The 22,964-nt window shown below is 40.4% G+C and overlaps 1 protein-coding gene across 1 annotated transcript in view; it reads right to left on the bottom strand.

Moving 5' to 3' along the window:
• Positions 1-22,649, bottom strand: part of T265_06261 (hypothetical protein) — a gene marked incomplete at both ends in the record, with an annotated part of 93,437 nt that extends 70,788 nt beyond the window's left edge. Inside the window, one exon of the mRNA XM_009171471.1 lies at positions 22,593-22,649. Coding sequence (XP_009169735.1) covers positions 22,593-22,649 — 57 coding nt within the window. The remainder of the gene's footprint in view (positions 1-22,592) is intronic.
• Positions 22,650-22,964: the final 315 nt, after the last annotated feature.

The following is a 22,964-nucleotide window of genomic DNA, read 5'->3' as shown; positions in this document are numbered from 1 at the left end:
TAATAACTACAGAACTACTAAATGTGGCACCAAGATGGAACATGCGAATTGAATACCATATCCAGGACTGTTCCAGCAGTTGTTCACTTGTGATTCTGAGACGGATCTATCAGGACCATATTCTAAACAGGTTGGATGAGACATTTTATCACCTCACGGTTAAAGTGCAAAAAAAACGATACGGTCTTGGTGAAGGCAACCAGTACTGTGGCAATACAATAACATTAAACTATCAGTGAATACACCCTTTTGCCTTGGTTTTAATGACAGGTGCAAAATAAGACTGTTGAGGCTCAAGAGGAACAAAACCGGCAATAGGCTTTGGAAGAAGCTTCGGAAAATTAATAGACCGAATAATGCTTTGCCACGAAAGTATGCTGCAATATCTTTGATACTGTAACAATTTAAAACGCACCCTTGCGCAGATCATTTCCTTGAATAACATCTTAAAAAACCCGGGTGAGGCTCTCGTTACTTATCGTTACATCTCCGACAGCAATCGAACGAAACTGGCAGCAGAAGTGCCAGTCGCAAAAGCCGTTTAATCAGCAAATGCATTCAAACTGCTAATGTTGTGATAAAGGTTGTATTTCAAAGTCACTTCACAAATGCTGATTAGCTGGTTGTGCGGGTTGTACGACCAGCAAGCAGTCCAACGATGTTGACTTTCAGTCATCTGATCAACAAGATGCTGGGGTTTTTAAAATATTATCCACATCTCACTTGATTTATGATTCAGTTCCATCGGGCTTACTGGGTTCCGTCAGCATCAATAGGATCCATCAGCTGTATTTTTTAGATGAAAACATGCACCAGTTAAGCTGATCGAACATACTGTTCAAATATCGATTGTTTTGCCTCATAAGTTGGAGCCAGAAAAAAAACGTGACACACACGATAAACAGAATATAAAACCAATATTCTCCGCCGACTGAGGAATCCGTTCATAGTAAAGCCAAACTGGAAAGCACTGTGCTCTCTCTGGCAGTTGGAATAAAGTCTACCTAACCCACATCAAACTCCAGATTGCGTGCGAGATAAGGTGTGATTTGTGTGGGCAGCAGTGTGTGAGCCAGAAAAACTCGGACGCCCCAATAGGACGGATTAATTAAATTTTATCGGCGCATAACTTTTAGTGTAAGTAGGAAAGTATACATGGCATGACGGTGTAAGTCGACCGCTTTAAACCGGTTCGTTTCCACTCTAGCCGAAATACCTGAACTCGATTAACTACAAACCCATTGTCAGCTGGGATTCCTATCCTGAAGAATTCTGCATTTGACCTCCATTTCCCAGAGTCGTCTCCTTTTCGCGGCCTTCTCTCGTCCGCTTACGAAAGTGCCGCGTAGTGAAACCCAGGAAAATTACATTACAAACACAATTAAACAGATAAACAAAATATAAGCAAGCTCAGCAATGACAGTTTGGTAGAAAGGTTTGACAGAACGAAAATGTGATCACATATTGGAGGCCAACTGGTTTTTGGAGTTGAACATTAAGGATCATTGAGCTCAGCTCAGCCTGCTACACATAAATTCTTTGCTCTTCATTAATTTTCATCCTCTATTATCTATAATGGCCAGGAAACAGAACACAGATTAAACTGTCGTTTACAGGTTAAATGTTACAATGGCAATTTCCCAAAAATCTAGACCGTGTACGCGGTGGAGGAAGCGATCAAAGAAACAAAGAAGCTTGCTGATGCAAGACCTTAATTGATATTTGGAGCTTTCAATATGTGTACCAAATTGTAACTGCAATTTTAAATGTGGTTGTCTTAGGTTAGAATATAGATAAGGTTGAGTTAGTGCGACAAATACTGGGTGAATTGATTTTTTCTTGTCAGTTTATTCCAAAACTAACCTAAGTGATATTTACTGTCGAAAGAATTTTACGAGAACTTTAAATGAGAATGTTGGACTATCTTTTGTGGACTGACAAGTTCGAATAACAGTCCCTATTGTAATATTGCCGGAGCTGCTCCAGGGTGTGTCACTTAATGGCCTACAACTTATGTGAATACTCCAACTTTTAAATGGAGACTGGAAGTGTGTCAGGCAACGCAGAAAATCTGAGCGGAACTAAACGGCTTTTTTTAACTTTCACTCAGAATCATCAACGGTGCGCACTTCACGAAACTCCGGAAAGTTTTGAACCTGCGTCCAATTTACTGTTACTTGAACATTTAACTATCCGGTCTCGAGCAGCTGATCAGCGATGTGATGGACTCGCATTGAGGTAGAACATAGCGCTATCCACCCTTCAACCACGGAAACCACGTTAGGTGTTAACTAGGTCACCGACTGTAAACGTTTCAGAAGCAATCTTGATGCACCATGTGAGTTATTCTTCCTTCTGAGTAGAATGTGGATTGTTCGCAAAATGAGGGGATTCCAATAGAGACTTTGTTCTGAAAATAAAGCCGAAAAGCACTTTACGCCTGCTTCATCCTTATTAGGAATCAGCCTTACTTTGCACCTCACAAAATTTTCATTGAAAATCTCCGAATATCCTCATTCTACCAATAACAAAGCTTATTTCTACACGAATGACAAGCTACTCTGTTGGTGAACTAATGCACTGTGGCAAGTGGCTGAACGTTATTGTGCTCAAAATCACTTTGAAAGCCTTTGGCGTGAAACGCCATTGGGGATTTTAAACAAGCTAAAATGATTGAGACTTGCCCATATCTCTTCAAATGAGGCAAAACTTCATTGAAAATGGAAAAAGCCGGAAATCAGGAACTGTTGATTTGAACAAAACGTTTACAATAAACTGCAGCTACCCACGCATTCTTCAATAACAAGCCGGCGAAAAAAATCGACCCAACACTTATGGAACAAGAAGGAGGTCGACCTACTTACTGATATCACTTGGAACAAGCGACTGTCGTGTGTCGATAGTTAACTGACGGTAAAGACAGCGTCAAATCAATTACGGATCACTATTTAACTCACATTATATCTACTCTCAGGGAAACACTCAGAATGAAACAGTTTACAAGCAGCTCAACAGTTAGCTTATGCGAAAAAGCGCAATAAAGGCCCGAGGAAGCGTGAAAACTTTGAAGTTCGTACGACACTGTGTGGTTGACGTCACTCGTCAAACCGGTCAGTCACATATGTAAGAGGGTACTACAAGACCAACCAAATTCCACCGCTAACCGTGTTTTCATAATCGGTTTTCATCAGTGAGTGAGTGGTTTGCTTATTAGGATTCAGTAACTGGTAGTTAGAACGAGGTTGGTGTAATGAACAGAACTATATATGTGAGGTCCGTATCGTTTGGCAGTGTTCCATTTTTTCTACGTAGCGTTCACCACTTTCTTCTTCGCTCGCACAAATGTTGTTCGGTAATCGCAATCATATGCTTCTCACCAAACATGAAATCTAATTTCAGAGCTGTGTTTCTGTTTACCACATGCCTACTAACCATGGGTTTTAAATAATTGGTTGACGTAGAAAGCATGTTTAGGCTGCAGACAGCTGTCGTGCAATGTGGAACTCCAAGCCTGTTTTTCTACCCATTAGATCTGTTAGCGTATTGGATCGATTGATACAACACACTAGTAGTCTGGCTTGAATTGGGTAAACGAAGTATCTAAGCCTATCTTGTCAAAACGCCCAAAATGGTTGCGCCATCTTCTGTTTGAATTGGACCCTCCTGAATAAGGACTGGGTTCTACCATCCCCCTCTCTTATATAGTAATGAAGGTTACGTGACCGCTAAGTGAAGGCGCAAACTACGGTGTCTACCATTCAACGGTTAATCTCAACCAGATTCCCGAACTTCTTTCGGCGTTTCGTTAACATTACTATGACTGTGATGTAAGGAAACATCAACAGAACACTTGCATCGTTGCGGTCGAAACTTTTGATATAAATGTTGTTATGTCAGAGAATCTAATATATACCAACAGCCCTTCAATATGCTTAATCAGACGAACACAAAAGCTACTATTTTTGACTCCTATAAGTTTACAATTGATCCGAAATTTATTGGATGACCGCTAACCAGCCATGAGACACAAAGGCTGCAAAGATCTCGTCTATATTCAGTCTGCATACCGGATGTTTTTTTATAGATAGTTTCGGTCCAGTTTACTTTATAAGCAGTCCGTTAATTTTGTCAGGCAACCCATCACAAGATTGTGTACCGGTGGTAGTTGAAATTGGTAAATACGCCTAAACGTTTGATGGGGTCATCCGATACCATTCTTAAATATATACAGTTCAGTTTGGCAAAAACATAATTAATTCACATCAGTCAGTGACCAGAACATTTAACGGAGGGATTCAATCCCATAGAAATTCACTACAATGTTCGCGAACTTGATGAGTTTATAAGTCTGTGTTCCTGAGGTGTGACAAAGCCAGTTAAAGTCTCATTGGTTTGTTTTTATCACTGAGTCACTAAGGAGGCCGGTCTTACGAAGACCTGGATATAAAATTGGGTGAATGTAAGGGGACGGTATGTATACGCGCTTATGTTGATCTAAGCATGTGCGATGTAGCGGGGGTTCGTTTTTATATCGCACTGATCCATGAGACATTTTACAAACGATTTCTCCAGCTGATCGTCTATTCCACACACATTTAACTGTTTCAGATATTTCAATAATGTCTTTATCATAATCGTGATTAAGTTGGACGGCGTCAGATAGATTTCAAGTGATTGAACGATAAGATGTCTGCCTTCGGAGAAGTAAATTCAATTGCAACCGGAAGGCAACCGGTGGTGGGACGTTGAAACAACTTTCAAAGAGAATTATGGACAGTGCCTTCTATCCAGAAAAACAAACGAACTCTGGGTATTTGATGCAGGGAGGTCAGTAAATAGAAATTCGCAGGCTGTGGAGCTTAGCACAAAACTGTTTTACATTCGGCACCAAAAGTTGGCATGAATCGATGAGTAACCTTAATGTGCGCGCTTCGATAATTAACAAACTTGTTCGCGGTTATCGTTTCTTCTGTACCATACTTTTCCCAAATCTTTTTGTACGTATTAATCCAGTGTTGGTATTAGTTTCTTCAGAATACTTAAAGTCTTGTTCTTGGCTTACAAAACTGGTGAAGTTTCGCAGCCTAATTCTATTCAAGCGTTTCAAAGTTTTCAATTCCGAACCAAAATTGCACTTGCTTGCATGCAATGATGATTTTTCAGGAATTTCCAGTGTATGTCATTTAATCCGAGGAGTGACTTAAACTACTGACAAATAAAGTGAACCTAAGTGCTTGATGCGTGGAATTCTACCAAGCTTTACTTAATGGAATACATGGGTTTGATATGCGTTTTCCGTTTATTTATCATATATATATAACCTCAGTTTTCGACTCCTCTTTCGTATCCACTGGAGTTTTTTTTATTCACTTGTGATGACGTTTTGGTGTCCATTGCTCCCTTGATGTCTCGTCATTATGCCTCTTAGAAAAATTTATATCTGGATTCATGCTGGACAGGAGAACGGTCGGTTATTTGAGAAGGCGAGCATGATTTACCGAATTCGGTAGTATCTAGTCTAACATTTTTTTTATTTCTGCATTATTATTTCAGTTTGTGAGACCATAAATAGAACCGATTTGGAATCCCGATTTAGGATGTGGGGATGACTTTTTTCCTACTATGGTCAAAACAGGTTCGAATTCCGCCGAAAACGAATTTCGATTCATAGCAAATTTCCATCCTTTTCCTTAGGTACTCAGCCAAGTCGCCTCCAAGAACTCCCGTATACCATCCACTTCATAAGGCCTGCCGGATACATGATACTCTGAAACGCAAAAGTGGTATATTTCATACACCTTGACCGAATCTTATGTGGCGAGATCCGCGGCGATGTGACCTGATGACCTGGTGAAACCGAATGGTATCAAACTGCTTTCAGTTAGACCCACCCGATTTCTGTGTATAGGATCATTGCGGTATCAGTGTTCTGTCGGTGATTTCTCAACTTTCGGCATAGAAATCTGGGTAATCGCCACTTGCAAACGAGACCAAATGTCATCAGTTTTGTTTGGCACCTTCCGAAAATTTTGAAATTCTCTGGCGGTAGATGATAGGAGTTGAACATTTCCGCTTGACAATATCAGCCTACCGCTTAGAAGCAACTGCAGGAATTAGAAAGGAAACTATTTTTCGGAGTATTCCAGAACGACGGATATTCAAGGAATTTTATCAAGAGACGCTAAAGGACGAAGACAACTTAACAATGGTAACAGCAAGGACATTCGACCAGACGGATAGTTCTAACTTACATCAAGAATATGTCTGAACTCATGTCCAGATCATGAGCCCAAAAGGCCACAAATCAAATGCTAGTTTACGGGAACTGGTCTCCAGACCGAAGAACAACGGAGACAAAACCGATAAAAACAACGTGATATACCAAATCGACGCAACAGCTGCAACAAGTTGTACTTTGGACAAACTGAGCGCAATATTTGCACACATATAAAGGAACACATGGCTACCGCCAGAAGAAGTGTCTCCCTATCCTTCGTATCTCTATATATACACCAAAAAGACCACAGATTCCATCTGGAAAACGCAAAACCCCTGATTTACCAAGACAAAAAGAGAATTATTAGGAGAACGCTACATCTTGATGGATTCAATCAACCAACACACTCAACTCGATCCAACTTACGCATCATTACGTGCAAAGGACCAATATCCCAACAGGATTACTCAAACAGGGCCGCAAGTCTGAGTAAAACTGCTCAGCTCAGCAAACCAACCCGCGACCACCTACACTGTCCGGGCTACCGAAAGTCTTCTCAGTAGCAAACTGCCATTGGTTCTGTTTGGTTGATAAACTGTTATGGGTATAACTTTAACCAAACCTGAATTTCAGAGTTTCTGTGTTGGTAAAGACTTCCTTTCGTTAGTTAGGGGCATAACCAGTTCGAAAATGGGCTAAATCGTATCGGTTGATCACTGAAAAGACCATGAATACCACATCTTCTACTAGCAACAGAGGGGTTGAGATATCTCAGTGATTGGGGAACGAACTTACTGGCTGAAAGGCCTACAGTTCAAGTTAATTTCCGGCATCTGGACTGTTCTTTTATGGGCTTGGCTGGTATTAGTTCGGCCCTCGTGCTGGGTGCCAAAAGGGCGTATTTAGTCGTTTTATAACGGGAACACTGCCAAACTAATTTATGTAAGAACTGCCAAGTTAGCCAAAAATGCCGTTCTACATAGGTGCACAAAATACTGGATTGGAGGAAATTAACAAATAAGCTATTGAATTCCGTCGCCCAGACAATAGGTACTCCTTGTAAAAGGTTCAATTTTCTTGCGAAACGCTTTGCTTGCTAAGTAGTCCTATAAAAGCTGGGTTAATAACCTGCAGCAGAAAATTTTAACCCGCCCATTCTTACACATACAGCAGATTAGTACAACAAAGAGACTCACATTAGGATGGACTAACACAGTGAAGTTTTATAGGCGATTCATTTTCGAAATCGCGCTCCCCAATGATACGTCTTCATTTTTATTCTAACCAGCTAACGTTCCCAGGAGAGTTACAGTCGAGACGGCATTGTAAATCCTCGCTTTGTAGCCGTCTGTGAATATGCCCTTGAGCAAATGATTATCATACATTCTCCAACCTTTCCACAATTTTCACAGTATTTGTGCTGCTACTCAAATCGTGAGCTAATCTTTGATTTTTGATTTCATCTGAGGAAATCATAGCTATACTAAATCATAGCTATACTATACTCTAAATTTTAACTGAATGATTAAAACATTTATCAATCATTGTTGATTCAAGCATTTTTCAAGTCCCGAATCTAGTTTGGTAGAATGAGGTCTGAGCAGCCGTCACAGTAAAACCTGCATCGACAGTGCATCGTGATCTGTGACTGGAAAAGTTTGCTTCAAAACTTTTTGTTTGTAAGTATTTCTAATTATATTCGGACGTGAAGTAAACCAGGGCATTAATTTCTGTGTTGACAAAGTAAACAAGTTTGACCAAATTCGTGTTCAAACTGTTATAAACAGTTTAGAATCAATGCATGTATTTAAGAGTTGCGTTTCAAACCTAGCAGAATGCAAAAGACAAGGGCGAGAAAATATTGAAAAAGGCCGACAAACTATCCAAAGCTACATAAATCTACTGAAAAATGAATGGTTATTCCATGAAGTCTTATTACAACATTTCAGGTTAACCTTTACAACTCCCTAGGTTGGGTAGTTTTCATAAAAGATATATCATACAGAAGTAAATTGGGTGTGTGCAACTTCCCCCAATATAAAACAGTGTTTACCCGAGTTTCGGAACCCGTGCGCCGATGTTTATGGTAACATGGTCTTTGTGACACTTGTGGGTTCGTGAAGCTGATAGATGACTGATCCTAGTTCGAAATGTTTTTGGAGCACCGCCAAGATAAACCTCCTTTTGGACAACTTTAACAAAACGCGACCTTTCATTTGGTTTGCCTTAGAAAACGAATGTGACAGCTCAACTCGACTGCTGAACTTTACATTGGTCCCAGTCTCCCCCAGTTCAATTCAAATGTGTCTGCAGAAAGCTCATGGTACAGGAGACAAACGTGCATAATTTTATGTCTTGGCACAAATGAATCATGGTAAGCATTTTAACGGAAAGATCCGGAATGGAACAGATTGCTAACGAGCTAAGTGGTAATGGTTATAGCGAAGACTCTGTGTCGTGACCATTACGCAGACACCAGTCTACTGGAATCTGTTTCCAGTCAGTCAATCACCGCTTATTTCGCTATCTGTGACAGAATTTTTTCAGGTGTATCTCTTCATTTTTGGTTTACAACGTTTACTTAAACTGGACTGCGAAGAAAAGATGCCAATCCTCATCCTGAATAAAATTGTGTATTCTTTCTCCTGTCATTATTAAGCAGAATATGCCAGGCGCACGACACGGTAAATTGCTGGGCCAATACGTCCAGAAGCAAACGTACTGGACTCATTGGCTTGGCCAAAAGTCAGACTGCTTCACATAATACTGTCACTGGAGACGTGACCAATCTAAACGAGTCTACTGAGTGCCCAGTAGACTTTCAGTATCCATCCAAATGCCGGAACAGTTGCAGTACCATTGTGAAATCCGGTACTACGCTGTCAAAGATTCGTTAGAGCTCTGAGTCCCCCTTGGAAATGACCGACCTAGTCGGTCAATGGTGCTCTCGACTCCCTCAAAGAATCTGGTTAGGCTCAAACTGCGCTTCACTGATAAACAGTTTTCTGTTCATGTGTTTATAATTTAGTGGCCAAATTTAGCGTTTCATCTCATCATTTACCTCTATTTATCCATCACATATGCTGATCTGACAATAAGATGCAGAAATATTTATGAATGTCACTCTGTGTTCTTTGGGGTGTCTATCTGAGGGTATCTGAGGAATAAATTCTCTCTAGAAGCAGACCTACCAATGACCAAGTGACAGTGTTACCTATCCGACTAAATTTGTGAACAAATATTCACTTAAACAATTAAAAATTTATTACCTAACGTTGAATGTCCGAATCACTACATCAGTGTCGAACTTTGTGCTCTTCACTAAGTAAACACAGCTTACCAGGATGAAGTACAGGAAAATTTCGCGCGTCATTGGGCAAATAATGTGAGTGGCGTCACTGAGAGTAACCTCCCTTTGGATACACACTTTTGGGTCACTATGGGAAGTGAGAACAACAATCTCAGTTATAGGCAAACTGAATGGGATAAAACTGACATGGCTGTGTACAAATGCACGGTAAGATTTCCCCTAATTCCTGACGCAGAAGTTGAAAAATGTCTGGGTATTTTAACGTGAGTTTCAGATTGCGGATGCTTTTAATGTTTACCGGAAAGTCAAAAAGAAATGAAACGTTGTTCCATACATAAAGTGGGTCGTCAGCCGTAAAAACCTTACAAACCTTTGAGACAAATCAAACCTCCGAGTTCCGTTTATCGTTTGAATATTTCGACATTTAACCACGAGCAGAAAAGTAGCCGTGAAATTAAACTTCACTTTAGTTAAGGCGCTTGACGTAGCACTGCTATCTATGAAGAGGCGACCCTTGATCAAGATCACATTACGTTCAACTACGTATTAGAACGTCCAGGGTTCGAATCCCCCACGTATTATTGTAATGCATAAGGCTTGTGATAACCGAGCACGATGAAAGCAGCTCCATTTTAATCACTGGTAGTTCGACAGGGAGGAACACAATAAAATTTCAATATCTCGAGACGTAAGTGCATACAAAAATATGTCTATCCCGAGATGACAAAATACGGCAAATATCACAATCGCGATTGCAAAAGGGTTTTCAGTGTTGATAAGGCACATGCCAACGCCATACAATTTTTTTCTCTGAGCCACCGGAAGACAAGACAAATAATTTGTTTTAGTGCGCACCGGATTTAACCTGCTATTCTGCTTAGTTTGTCCATAAAATAAGTAATTTACACGGAAATGTTGCACTTTGGTGACTTTTCTTCTCTTTATGATGAGCGGAAATCTCTCACAAGGGAGCAGTTCTGACAACCAGCGCCATTTTGAATGAGCTAAAGGAAACATTATTAACTGGTGTAGCCGTGGTAGTAAGCGGCAGTGGACAAATATTTTTTTATTCATCCACTTATTTCTTACGAATTTAATTCACTGAATACTAGAAATACTCAGACTATCGGCGTTACAAGTACTTATAATAACCCTAAGTATAAGTTAGCACAAAATCAATCAGTCCAACGTAATTTGTTCACACCCTATTGTCAAGTTCACTGTTCATATTCCCACAGGGAAATGAGAAAGTTTTCAGCACCTAGGACTTTTTGCATCGAGCTACAGAACCCGAGAGAAAAAAGTTAATCCCTCGAATCATAATGACTAATTTGACCTTTAGCTTTAATAAAACACAATGTGTTAATTAGGGGTAACAACGGTCGAGGCAGAAACTACTGAAAAGGTTTACGTAAATGCCGCGGTATAGCAACACGTACAACTCTCTGGATGACAGGCTGCACCGATGTTGAGAGAACAAAATTTTGACAACATCCAGGAATTATTTGGCCTCATTAATTTCTCACAGAAAGAAGTGTTAAGCAACTCCAAACGCACGAAGAGCATTCGTTTTTTTGAGGCGGCTGAAGCATTTATCATTTTTTGAATGTAATATTTAAAACTCGCCAAACAATTATGAATCCTCATGACCCATAGCTTTTGGCCAGTGATGTGAGAGGTGGATGATTTGACCTCCGCAATAACGGAAACGCAGCGTTTTACTAACTTTTCTATTTGTGGTTTTCTTTCAAAATAGACAACTTTAGGCTTTATGATGTATGTAGTTTAAGTTCAGCTCAGTAGTGAATCTTGTGATATGTGGACAGGTGGTTATTTTAGATTCCTTATATGGACATCTTGCGGAAGTGTCTGCCAGTCAAAGCGAACAATTTGAACTCTGTCGCACGATGTTTACATTCTAAAGGGAACTTCTGGTGCAGTATGCTACTGTGGCTGCTCAGAAAACCCACTGCTCTTTGCTATTGATTTTGCCGAGAAGGGCTTTAAAAGTGATTTTTTGTTTTATGGTGGTTTAGTTCGTGTGATTCTGATTTAGAATGACTCTTATCCTGGGAATACTTTTACTTAATCTGCCGTTTTGTATGTAACTGTTTTTGTCGTCCATTTTCTGGAAACGATAATGTAGCAGGCATGGTCCTTTTCACGATAAATCTAGCTACAAAGTTCAGACTATTCCACGTTAGAATCATCTGCCGTCTTCACATTAGTGGAAATCAACCCTTAAGTGTCTTTTTGCTGTGGTCACCCTTACAAAAGTTTGGTGACAACCATCAGATTGCATTGGTTTTACCCATCTTGCAGCATAAACCGCTCAGTCGTCTGCAAAAAAACCGATAAACACCCTTTTTAATTGCTTATCCAGATTTTGTTGCTGTGGCAAAATATCAAGTCAGCGTCATTTCTTACGTCTAAAAAGGTGTTTCGAAATACTATTGCAGTTGTGTTGTTTTTAGTCTACATAGATGGGCTCATATAAAGGTATATCGAGGTAGTTTCACGCAGGAATTTAGCTTACACTCGTTTTCCGGACAGTAATCACTTCACAAAAGAAGTATAATGCGATTGCGTAGCCTACCCAACGTAGTAACGGTGAAAACTTTCTCGGTTCGTCGATATTTTTAGTCAAAAAATTGGACGTTAAACATAGTCGTCGAGTGTGGCAATCAGATTTCATCTAGTACTGCAGTTTGTTACATACAACATTAATGCTACTCAGCCAACTTACAATACACGGACATCCTGGAGATTCAGTCTGGACATTACATTGTAAGTTTAAACTATGATTGTATTCTTCAGTATCCTTTTTGTTTTTGGGTACGTGTAGTGCGGGGCGATCATACTACGTTGTCACACCGAACATTAACGGTTTTGTCCTGCATCGAATAAGGCAGGATCTAATAAGTCTTTGGTTTCAGCAAATAGACAAAGGGAGGAGCTGGTAGGGACATAGGATAAGATTCTGACGGACAGATAGTTTTCGGAAGTAAGCGCACGTAAACTTTTACCGGTTTTTGAGGTTATTTTAAAAGCTTTGTACTAGTTCATCCAGTAGATATGATTTGACGCTTTATACCTCGAAACGCATTTCGCAAAAATTTTACAGTTCATTCTGAATAGATTATGATTAAGCATTTTGAACCTCATCAGATTAATATTGCACTACGTTTATTTCAATTAAGGATGTGAAGGGCTAACGAGTTTTCTACTCCTGAGATTAATCGATAAGATTCTGACGGACAGATAGTTTTCGGAAGTAAGCGCACGTAAACTTTTACCGGTTTTTGAGGTTATTTTAAAAGCTTTGTACTAGTTCATCCAGTAGATATGATTTGACGCTTTATACCTCGAAACGCATTTCGCAAAAATTTTACAGTTCATTCTGAATAGATTATGATTAAGCATTTTGAACCTCATCAGATTAATATTGCACCACGTTTATTTCAATTAAGGATGTGAAGGGCTAACGAGTTTCTACTCCTGTAGATTCATCCATCATCCCTTAAATTCAGTTTAATAACGCCCAAAAAAATTATTTTAATGTAACCATCCTCAAACGCAGGCTAACTGGTTTGCGGGACAATAACTCTAACTCAAGTGTGGTTGGAATTAAATATTATGGAATGATCGCAAAAATGACTTTCACAAATCTCGAAATAACCCACTGCTCTTACTATGGCTAATTTTTTTAGGCGGAAGACTGTACGATGTCCTGCATGACCGAATAAATTCGATAAACACGGAAAAATACATATGATTGCTTGCATTTGTGACTCAAAGGACTTTCATGCCATAGTATGACCTCAGACAAATGCCTTATATAGATTTTTAAACCGAAAACGATAATCTTTTGAGAAACGAGTTCAAAAAATGATTTTAATATCACTTTCATTCATAGGTGAATGTACTAATAGGATCACTTAATGACTTTTGATAAAAACGTCTATTTGTGAAAGTAACCCACGTGAAAAACATGAGTCTTCGATATGCGAATCTTCCCGCTAGTCCTCTGGCCCGCTTAAAAAGGAAGCACTTCGAGCAGTTATGCCCCTATGGACTTGATGAAGTTATTGTTTTTATGCTCCGCATATCATACTTAGATGATTCGCTTGCATCAATCCACTATTGCAGGTTGAGACTTAAGATCGGTGCCACAAATGGCACAGTACAGAAACAAACATCCACTATGCGTCAAACTTGATAGCGAATTACAAATCGAAAACATTTCTGATCAGCTCACAGTCAAGTGAGCTGGGGCAAACGGCCCTGATGAGTTAATAGTTTGATCGACTGCGAGTCGGGTGATCAGTGTGAGCGATAGTAAGGGACAAAGGAGGTTTTACGTGGGGCCGCATGTGGTGCCACTCGGAATTCCTTGACGCCCGTTGAGGGAATTAGGTTGACTTTGAACCGTGGTGTGATCTGTGCTTTAGAGTTTACATTCATAAAACATTTATGATGTCTCAATGGAAATCGCTTCATACTTGCGTTATTGTTTGCGATATTGATATATGCAACCAGTGGTGTTTGTAATGAACGTGTGAGTTGAAGTACATCCGAATGTAATTGACAGTGCTTTCCGAAATGTAATTTTTCGATTAGAACCGATTGGTACTAGTGGGATAACTTTCAGCTGTTAAAAATTATGAAAACACTATGATGTTAGGGATTTCTTTTTTTCAAGGGGAAACAAAGCACACGAAATCCATTAGTTTCCATGTATATTCCAGGAATGTTAAACGTTATATCATACCACCAGATTGCGAAAACATCGTACCCAGAAACAAAATAGTGGTTAGAAAATGACCATGTAAGAGACGGGAGAAGAACTTCTTGAGCATTTTAAACCATCTTTCCTCGGCATTTAGTCACAGTGCGGCCACTTGACTTCGTCGGTGAATTTGGTTCCATTCTGTCAACGTGGATTCTTGCGACCAGATGTTTGCGAAGTCTGTGGCGAAACGGTCAATGACCAGTGCAAACATGAATTTGGTTTTTCTTCAAAGTTATTCCATTCGAAATTAAAGAAGGTTATACATCGAGAATTAAATGAGCTTATACAATATCAAGCACCATGATTCAAGGGATTCAGGGGCGATCGTCTTCGGCTTTAAGGTCGCTAGAGAGCCCCCGTGCGCTAAGCGGGGATCGACTTCTCGAGTAGATTCGTTGCTTTCCTATCGTCCGCGCTACGTGTATTTGAACCTATCAGTCCAACTATAGGTCTGTTATTTGTTGTTGAAGATTCGGCGGGATAGATATGACCATCGTAGAGGATCGTATTGCTCTATTCTCCGTTTGAATACCTAGACATTTTATGGCCAAAGCATGGCTGCAATGAGATTCAAGCGCAAAAACCAGATAACTGGTGGTCCCAGAATGGAAGCAACGACACGCCAGCACTGCTGCGCTCTTTTCACCCCTTGTTCTATGCATGGTCATGCTTGGCAAAAAAACAGTCCAGACTAAAAATCGGCCAGCCACACATCAGCAACATGAACAAAAAGCTGGCCGTTTCACAACTGGAAACTGCTGATGTATGTGAAAACCTGCGCTACTATAGAGAATATATGAGCCACTGGTTGCAACAAACGCCTAAATACTAGGAAAGGAATGTTTCTATTAGATTTATATTAATGTGTGGCATTTTCGATGCAATGAAGTGGTTTAAAAACACCTCGCTTAACTAAAGGCCGAGTGGGTAGCAGCTATTCAGTTTGCCGAGCCTGGCAGTAGTCTCACAAATCTGCAAGAACAGCAGACGAATGGGGTGGATGTGGGGAGCAACAGTGGACATTGGCGATGTTTTGCTGTACTTCGCACGGCGCAGTTCATCTGGTTCGAGTGAGCGAAGTCCATGCGTGAATTGATTTATCTCTAAGAGTTCTTATTGCTCGAAATGTAATGAGAAAGAGTTTGTCCTTTTTTTGAAGGAAATGTTTGACGATGACCAGATATAAAGAGGTCTGTCAGTCATCCGACTAGTAGATTCACATAGAGGGATTCGGATTCGAGATAACTGTTTTGAATCGATAGACTAAATAGACTGCGTGAAGAACAGTTTGGCAAGTTGGTTACTCTAAATTTTTGACGATGTCGTTGAGCACGCTCGCGCTCTCACTAGCACGAAATACACTATTCCCCTCGTCCGGAGTTTAAGCTTGCCCCTTGAAATGCAGACAGAGTAAAAACACAAGTTCAGCTCTCATATCTATACAAATGGCTAAAAGGCTTCCTTCCGAACCAGATAATGATGTGGTTTGTTTTTGTCCCAACATACGCATTCGATATTTACCTGGGCTACCGCAACAATAGTACCCCCAAAACGGATTGTAATAGCCTAAAGGAAACATTGTGGAATGCCAGTGACTACTCCAACCAACGAATGCCCCATCCACGCTATCCTGGTATCAGTGCATTGTTGGAAGAGAAAGCCAAACTTCGAGAAAGCTCTAAATCCTAAAATTTCCGTGACTGAGGGTCTGCTTTATCCCTGTACTTAAATCCCCTTGTTACGGGATCATCTGCGATTCAGAATGAATGCACATTTGATTTGTAAGTAAATCTATCTGTCTCAAGGCGTATCGTTCGTTGTGAACATATTACACAACCTTTGCAGAGGGCGCGTGAATTCCACGCGATTACGGCTTGAGCGATAGCCTTCATAATACTTCCCTTTGTGGTTCATGAAGAAGAGTAATTAATCGTGAGATTCGCGTTAAAGTGGAACACTCAATGATACAATATTGTGGCCGAAATGAGTAGCTGATTGCTACCGAAATCCTGAGAACTACTGAAAGCTAGACTGCGTCGTTTAGGCTACATCATTGCTGGCTACTGGTGGTGATCCAACATCTCCAGTCTTTTATTTACACAAGTCACCAGAAGGGAGTAATAAAGATACTCGTGCTGCTAGGTAGCCGGAGGTGTAAACTGTTGTCCCTCCCAGACATCAAAACTAACCAAACAGTGCTGTGCACACGAAAAGTGCTGACGTAAACTTTCGGTTTCCACTAGGTCATTTGCGTAGACATCCTACGTCCTGAGCCTTGAGTATGTAAAGGAGATAATAAAGTTCATCGACGCATGTGTTTTTCTCTTTGTGCTTATAGTTGAAAGTTGTCGTTGAATTGATATATTTCGTGCTGCTCAGATCTAATTAGTTTAAGTTCGATTGAAAATGCAGCTACTAGGACGTTCGGCCAGTATGACGTGTGCTTTTCCTGTCACGTACACGCACGCATGCTTGGTCGTTTCGCTACAGAAAGACTACTACTGATTGATCATACATTTTCGACAAACTAAAGAGTTTTAAATTTGTCCGAGCGAAGGTACGGTTGAATTATGGTAACAGTTTTCTTCGCCAAAAATGGATCGATTGCTCAAATGGAATTTGGAGTTAGTAACTGAAAGTGACTGTCTGTATAATAATCCATGTTGTTAACTAGGATGCACGATATCTCGCCAGTTTTGACCTTGAACGATAAGTCAGTGAGACAATTCTTCTGAGCGAATTAATCAAAAGTCCAAGTTTGTAAAAATTCTTGGAAAGGATCACAGATACCGGTTCTAGACAGGAAAGCGGGATGGCTATCAATAGGAAGACTTTAGGACAAACAAGATTAAAATGTTTATATACAAAATAAAAGTTGTTCGGTCCACCATCCCGGTTAAGAAGTAAGAGTACCACGCCACTTCTGGTGGAAGATGAAAGATTGCAGAATACTGCAACAAGACAGATGGGAAGCGTCTGCAAATGTACATAGATTTTCGGCGCACTGTTATGTTCTTAAAACTCGGCCTTCAGACTTCACAGGTGTATCACGACAATTGTTCCACCCGTGGAATACTCCCTGTTTCGGTTATAAAGAAGTAAACTATTTTGTGCCGCGTAGTGAGACGTTTACACAATGTACTGTTGACCTGCCAACCTGATCATACGATTATTCAAAATTATTCTGGCATCCCACCGTCGGTTTTGCTCTTCTTGAGGTTCATCAAGTATGGGAAGCCCCAGAATTTTTATCGAACGTTTGTTCCGTATCAGCGTCAAATAATTTTCAAAAACATAATACACTCAGATGCTATTTCGCTTGAATCTCTCGCTTATGATACCCTTTGAGCGAATATGCTCATTTACAACCGTAAAACTAGCGAGGAACTAAGAGATAAACACAACTTTGAATATTGTATGACTTAACATATGTAACTGCATGGATTGGGTCGATGGCGGTAACACTGTTGAATTCCGCATCACGTTAACCAGTGTGATGACAACTTCCAGCCATTTTACTATAAAGGGGATCACAAATTTTGTGAATAAACTCATCAGCCAATCGGTTCGAACCTTACTTACCGTGTAAGTCCACTCAAGGATACACAGAGACTGATGGAGAGACATGTGTGCTTTCTAAGTAAACCCCAAACATAATTGTAGGTGGTAATCTAGCGTATTCACAATAATAATATGACAACACTGAATAAACCTACAGCATTCGCATCGCAGTTGAAACTTATGGACATATACGTTTCACATTGAGGTCATTTTACGTTCCATAACAGTTTACGGCTTCAAATTTTTTGTCTGGATTCGTCATAACAATGGGCATTAGGTTTTTTTTTGAAATCTGATACTTTCCCAGCTATCGTTAGCCCACAAAACGCACCTTTTAGGGTTGCAGACTTTGGCGCAATTTATTTGCTCTTGTTTAGCGATAACTTGAGTCGGGCAGTTGAAATTTATGGAATGTGACAGGTGTCACTGACGGCCACCTTCTTAAAGCCTTGTCACAATGAATTAAGTGCTACTCATGCGATGCTGTTGTTGCGCTCTCGGTGTGCAAGCGTGCGACGACTGTCGAGCAAAGTTGAAACTCGATATCTTAAGTTCTTACGCTTTTTCCTTGTTTGTTATCTGCCACCCCATGAATGATAAATGCTTCCATAGCCTTTTACAGCTTACTTACTCTGGTCCAGTACGGCTGTTGGTTGCTAAACGGTAAGGTATTACTGCTTGATTTCGCCCAGCTCGTAGAAAAATATTTATTTATGACCGTGGGAAACATCACACTTCATTTTGCCATCCATGAGGTGACGTAGCTTTCAACAGGATGAATATCATGGCAACTATTGTTTCTACGTCGCAGTTTATTTTGGAAAACAGGTACTTAAGTACACTTTAGAAGAAATCCTGTTTCTTGAGGTCGTGGATATGCACCGAAGAAACTTCAACACAATGCTCACTTCTCCTGACGTTAACCTAAATTTGCCCATTAGTGAACATATATTCTTCTGTGAACTGATCCAAACTTGTAAAAAGGAGAAAAAGCCGTCCACATTGGCCTCTGAAGTGGTTAATTATGTAAGCATCTGTTGGAGAGGATCTATCAGTTAACCAATTTGGTCTTCCGCACAAAATAAACTATGCGCTGAGAACGACACTGATTAGATCCAATGTGCGTAGAGTATCAGATAGCAAACCCTATTGTTTATTCGTGTTTCAGTCAATAAGAAATTGAAAAAAAGCCAGATGGCTTCAGAATAACTCTTGGTAGCATACCCTGATCAAGTTATTTACCTCAAAATATGTGGAACCCAAAAGAGTCTCAGGATGATATTTTCCTAATCACCAGAGGCGTTGACAGTAAATGCCTGAGTCTGAAGGCGTGTTTCCGCGGATGTGGAATATGGACGTAAAGTGGGCCAGAAGGACCGTGAAGAGAGCCAATGCTTCCGACGGGCAGTGGAGCCGATGCTGTAGTTAAGAGATGTGTCACATCAGCGTTTTCAGGATCCAAAGAGAGTTCGAACTCGTTGATGGAGACTTGAAAGCACAATTTCAAGGACCAAAAGTGCATTTGTATGATCCGACACACCACTGAGGCGATGATTTTCCAGACGAGTAAAAACTTCAAGCCTACAGAGTTAAACCCCAGGTGCCGTACGTGGATGTGGTGGAAGTTCTCGAATGATGATATGACAGGATAGCATCGATAAATTTTTCTATATTTTCCCACAATTAATGGAAAGCAGAAACATCGTACACGTGGGCTATATTATTTTACAGCCAGGCACTCTTATAAGTCACAGCTGTCAGCTAGCGGATTCAGTTGTCAGGTTAAGTCTGAGACACACAAGAGCTGTTAGTTTGATAGAAATTCTGGTTGCATGTGAGCGCGTGTATTTTGTGACCGAGTAAGGAACAGCATTGTAATATTCTAGCTGAAAAAAATATGAGTGATAATCCTCGTTCGGATTCAGCCGTCTTCCCACTGTTTTGAATTTTACCACGAATGTGCCATCGTACTCCATGAGTTTGTGAAATCACTGTCATTTTAGATCATTCACTATACCGAACAAAATAGGTGAAATGTATTAAACGGTCCAAGATTGTTTTACCGGGTGAATTGTCATCTGTGCGCAGTGTACTTCGCCGTTACTCAACAACACCAACCAAATTGTCATGTTGTCTTGTAGTTGCAATATATCTGTCTAGCATGAATATTCCATCAGCGCAAGTTCGTGGAAAAATAGTTTGCATATATGTCAAACTGGTGAGTAAAGCAACATTCATCTGTACATCCACATGTAGTTTGCTTGTTTTTCCTATCACCTGGACGGGAACCACAATCATTTTTGAAGTGCGGCCCATTGTGCGAGTATCTACTTAGGAAGGGCCGAACATGTATGAAGCTAGCGAACCAAAGGAGCTTTTACCTAAAATCAACTGAAGTCGTCCTCGGTTCAGCAATAAACGGTATGAAACAACGGGCCTGTTGCGATCACGTCAATCAATATCCACAGATAAAGCACCTAAAAAGAAAGAATCTCGCAAAAATGCGGGTGGATCTCTACAGATATAGGTTTACTCGTTCCAAACGGTAAGTGCCCCAGGAACTAAACGGCCTTTTCAGCGGAACGCATTTTACTGTTTAGTTTGGAAGGAACCAGACGGGGAAATTTTCGCGGCTGAATTACCAAGAAGAAATATATCTTTCTACGATTGGATTAATTGTTTCCTACGGTCAGCTTTCTGCTGAATCCACAGTAGTTAGCGCTATATCAAGAGGCGTATTGGTTTTAAAAGACAGGTCAGATTCCACGGAATATTCTTTGTTCTCAATAAGGTACGACTAATCTGATTTATGGATGCCCTGATTTGACGAACTCCCGAAAATGAGCATATGCTCACAGACCACAACCATGCATAGGTCACTAATCCTAACTGTTTCCACACAACTATTTTACCACTGCAAGTTGAGGGACGTTTATCTGGTGTACACAGGACCATTAGTTTTTATTTTTCCCACCAATTTGAAGATGGACTTCGAGTTAGACAAAAGAAACCGTATTTTTCGCTTATCCACCACTCAACTCCGTCTACTCTATAGAAATGGTAATCGAAAGCAGAACACGGTCGTCTTGAATCACCTAAACTGCTAACTTGAATGTAAAACACTGGCTAATACATTTGTCATCCAAGAAGTTTTAGCGCTTGTTTGACGGAGGAACAGTTGCAAACGACTGAACCTGTTCGCCCCATAGTTTGAATGAACACGCTTTCGTGCATGGGCAATCTAATAGTTTTCAAAATTTTCTGATGTACGATATTGGAGCTCTCACCTTTAGTCAAATGGGTAATGTTTTTTGCACCAAACTCTCAAAGCTGCATGAATCGTTACCAAATGCAGCAGGATAGATTAATGATTTTTGAATCATGCAGTCAACCTTATCGGTGTAACGGTGGAGCGTGAGAGTAGTATGTTCTCTAGTAAATCCGCTTCGCATCTCTTGAGAAGTGAAATCTATTACGGAATTTGTGGAGTCGCTTTGGAGCATTTGCTTGCATTTGAGTAGCAGTCAGTGGATACCCAGGAAAGTTCAGGAAGACGCGTTCAGGGAGAAGATGGATGTTTCCTTTTGTAAACAAGAGGCACATGAAAGCTCTGCTCCCCTGTCCAATAGTCCATAACGGTTCATTTGGTGCTTCTCGACTAATGAACAACTCCGCAGCGAAGGCATTCTTTAGATAACCACATCACCCAGTGCCTTTTCTTTGCAGGGCCTTGCATCTAACAGCGAGTGAAAAAATGCAAGGCACAAGATACCTGTTGCCTCACTGGGGTTAATTTTACCTTTCCAAGTTTCCAGTGTTTGGATATATATTTTGTATACTTCATACATTTATTTTTTATTTTATGGTTTCAGCTTCAATGTGCGCTTCTGCAATAACAATTGCCCTCTGGTCCGCTGATTCGCGTGAGATATACCCCACAACCCACATATGGTCACTCAACACAAGAGTCTTCATTAGTCTAACAAGCAGAGAGGAACAAGACGCCTCAAAAAGCTATCCGTGGGGACAGTCCATAAGGCATGCTCGAGCCAACATTAGCCGAGGTTGAATATCAGCCATCCAAAAGTGAAGTCATTTGACCAGTGTGAAGTGATATAGTGACTTGCCCATAGAGAGGATGCTTCTTTTGATTAAATTTTTCATCTGTCTGAATGCACATTAGGGTGTTTCTAAACTGCCTTCACAGACCCAAGAGATGCACACACTAACAGAAAATAGACATCCAGACGAAAACAGCACGTCGTGTTAAACCGGTAAATTTATGAGATTATTGAACGTATTTTTTATTAGAATTCGGATGGCGATTGGATCATATTTCAGGCGGAAGTATTTCGTTGTAACATTTCATTTTGAATGTTCAACATTAAAAAGTGCGTGAGATTTTGTCTGCCCTCGTGGTAGAAAACATGCTGCGGCATATAAATCTGTAGCTTTTCGCTGATATTTTGACAGTTGCGACCAAACTTCAACCACTCAAAACATTGTATGCTTTTAAAGAATATTTAGTCAACTTGTACACTCATCTGCATACCAATTTGTCTTCGACGAAAGACTCAAACAGTACCTAGTTGAATCCCTCTTTTATGATGTCCTCAGGCTGGGTTCAAGGTGAGTCTTCTGTCAAAAACAAAATGGCATGCAAATGAGTATGCAGAACATGTGGGTGACGGAAACTCGGGAGATGTGCTTACCTGATAAGCTCCAAGAAGGGAAAAACTGGTTAAGGACTGTCGACGATTTTTCAACATGAGAACGAAGAATGTAGCAAACAATGCTTGTTTTCTGTGATTATTCCTCTTGGCTAATACATCACAAATTTATATGGTAGCAGAAATCACGTGAAAAAAGTTAAGATCGGGGCTATCTACACTTTTGAGAAATATAAATCAAATTAAGTGGGGTTGGATGAGGGATATGCCACGGAATCAGGTGAGTGAAGTCAATGTCAGACAGACTTGTGGGACCTGATGTTTCGTAGGCCAGTTCAAGTTCAGAGGTCGCACAAGTTTCTTCTGGATGCAAAGTTGCGGATCCAGCAGTCGGATTCCAATCGCCTCTGCGAT

This window comes from Opisthorchis viverrini (assembly GCF_000715545.1).
Source record: "Opisthorchis viverrini unplaced genomic scaffold opera_v5_129, whole genome shotgun sequence".
NCBI lineage: Eukaryota > Metazoa > Platyhelminthes > Trematoda > Opisthorchiida > Opisthorchiidae > Opisthorchis > Opisthorchis viverrini.
This window is presented reverse-complemented; position numbering and strand designations above follow the sequence as displayed.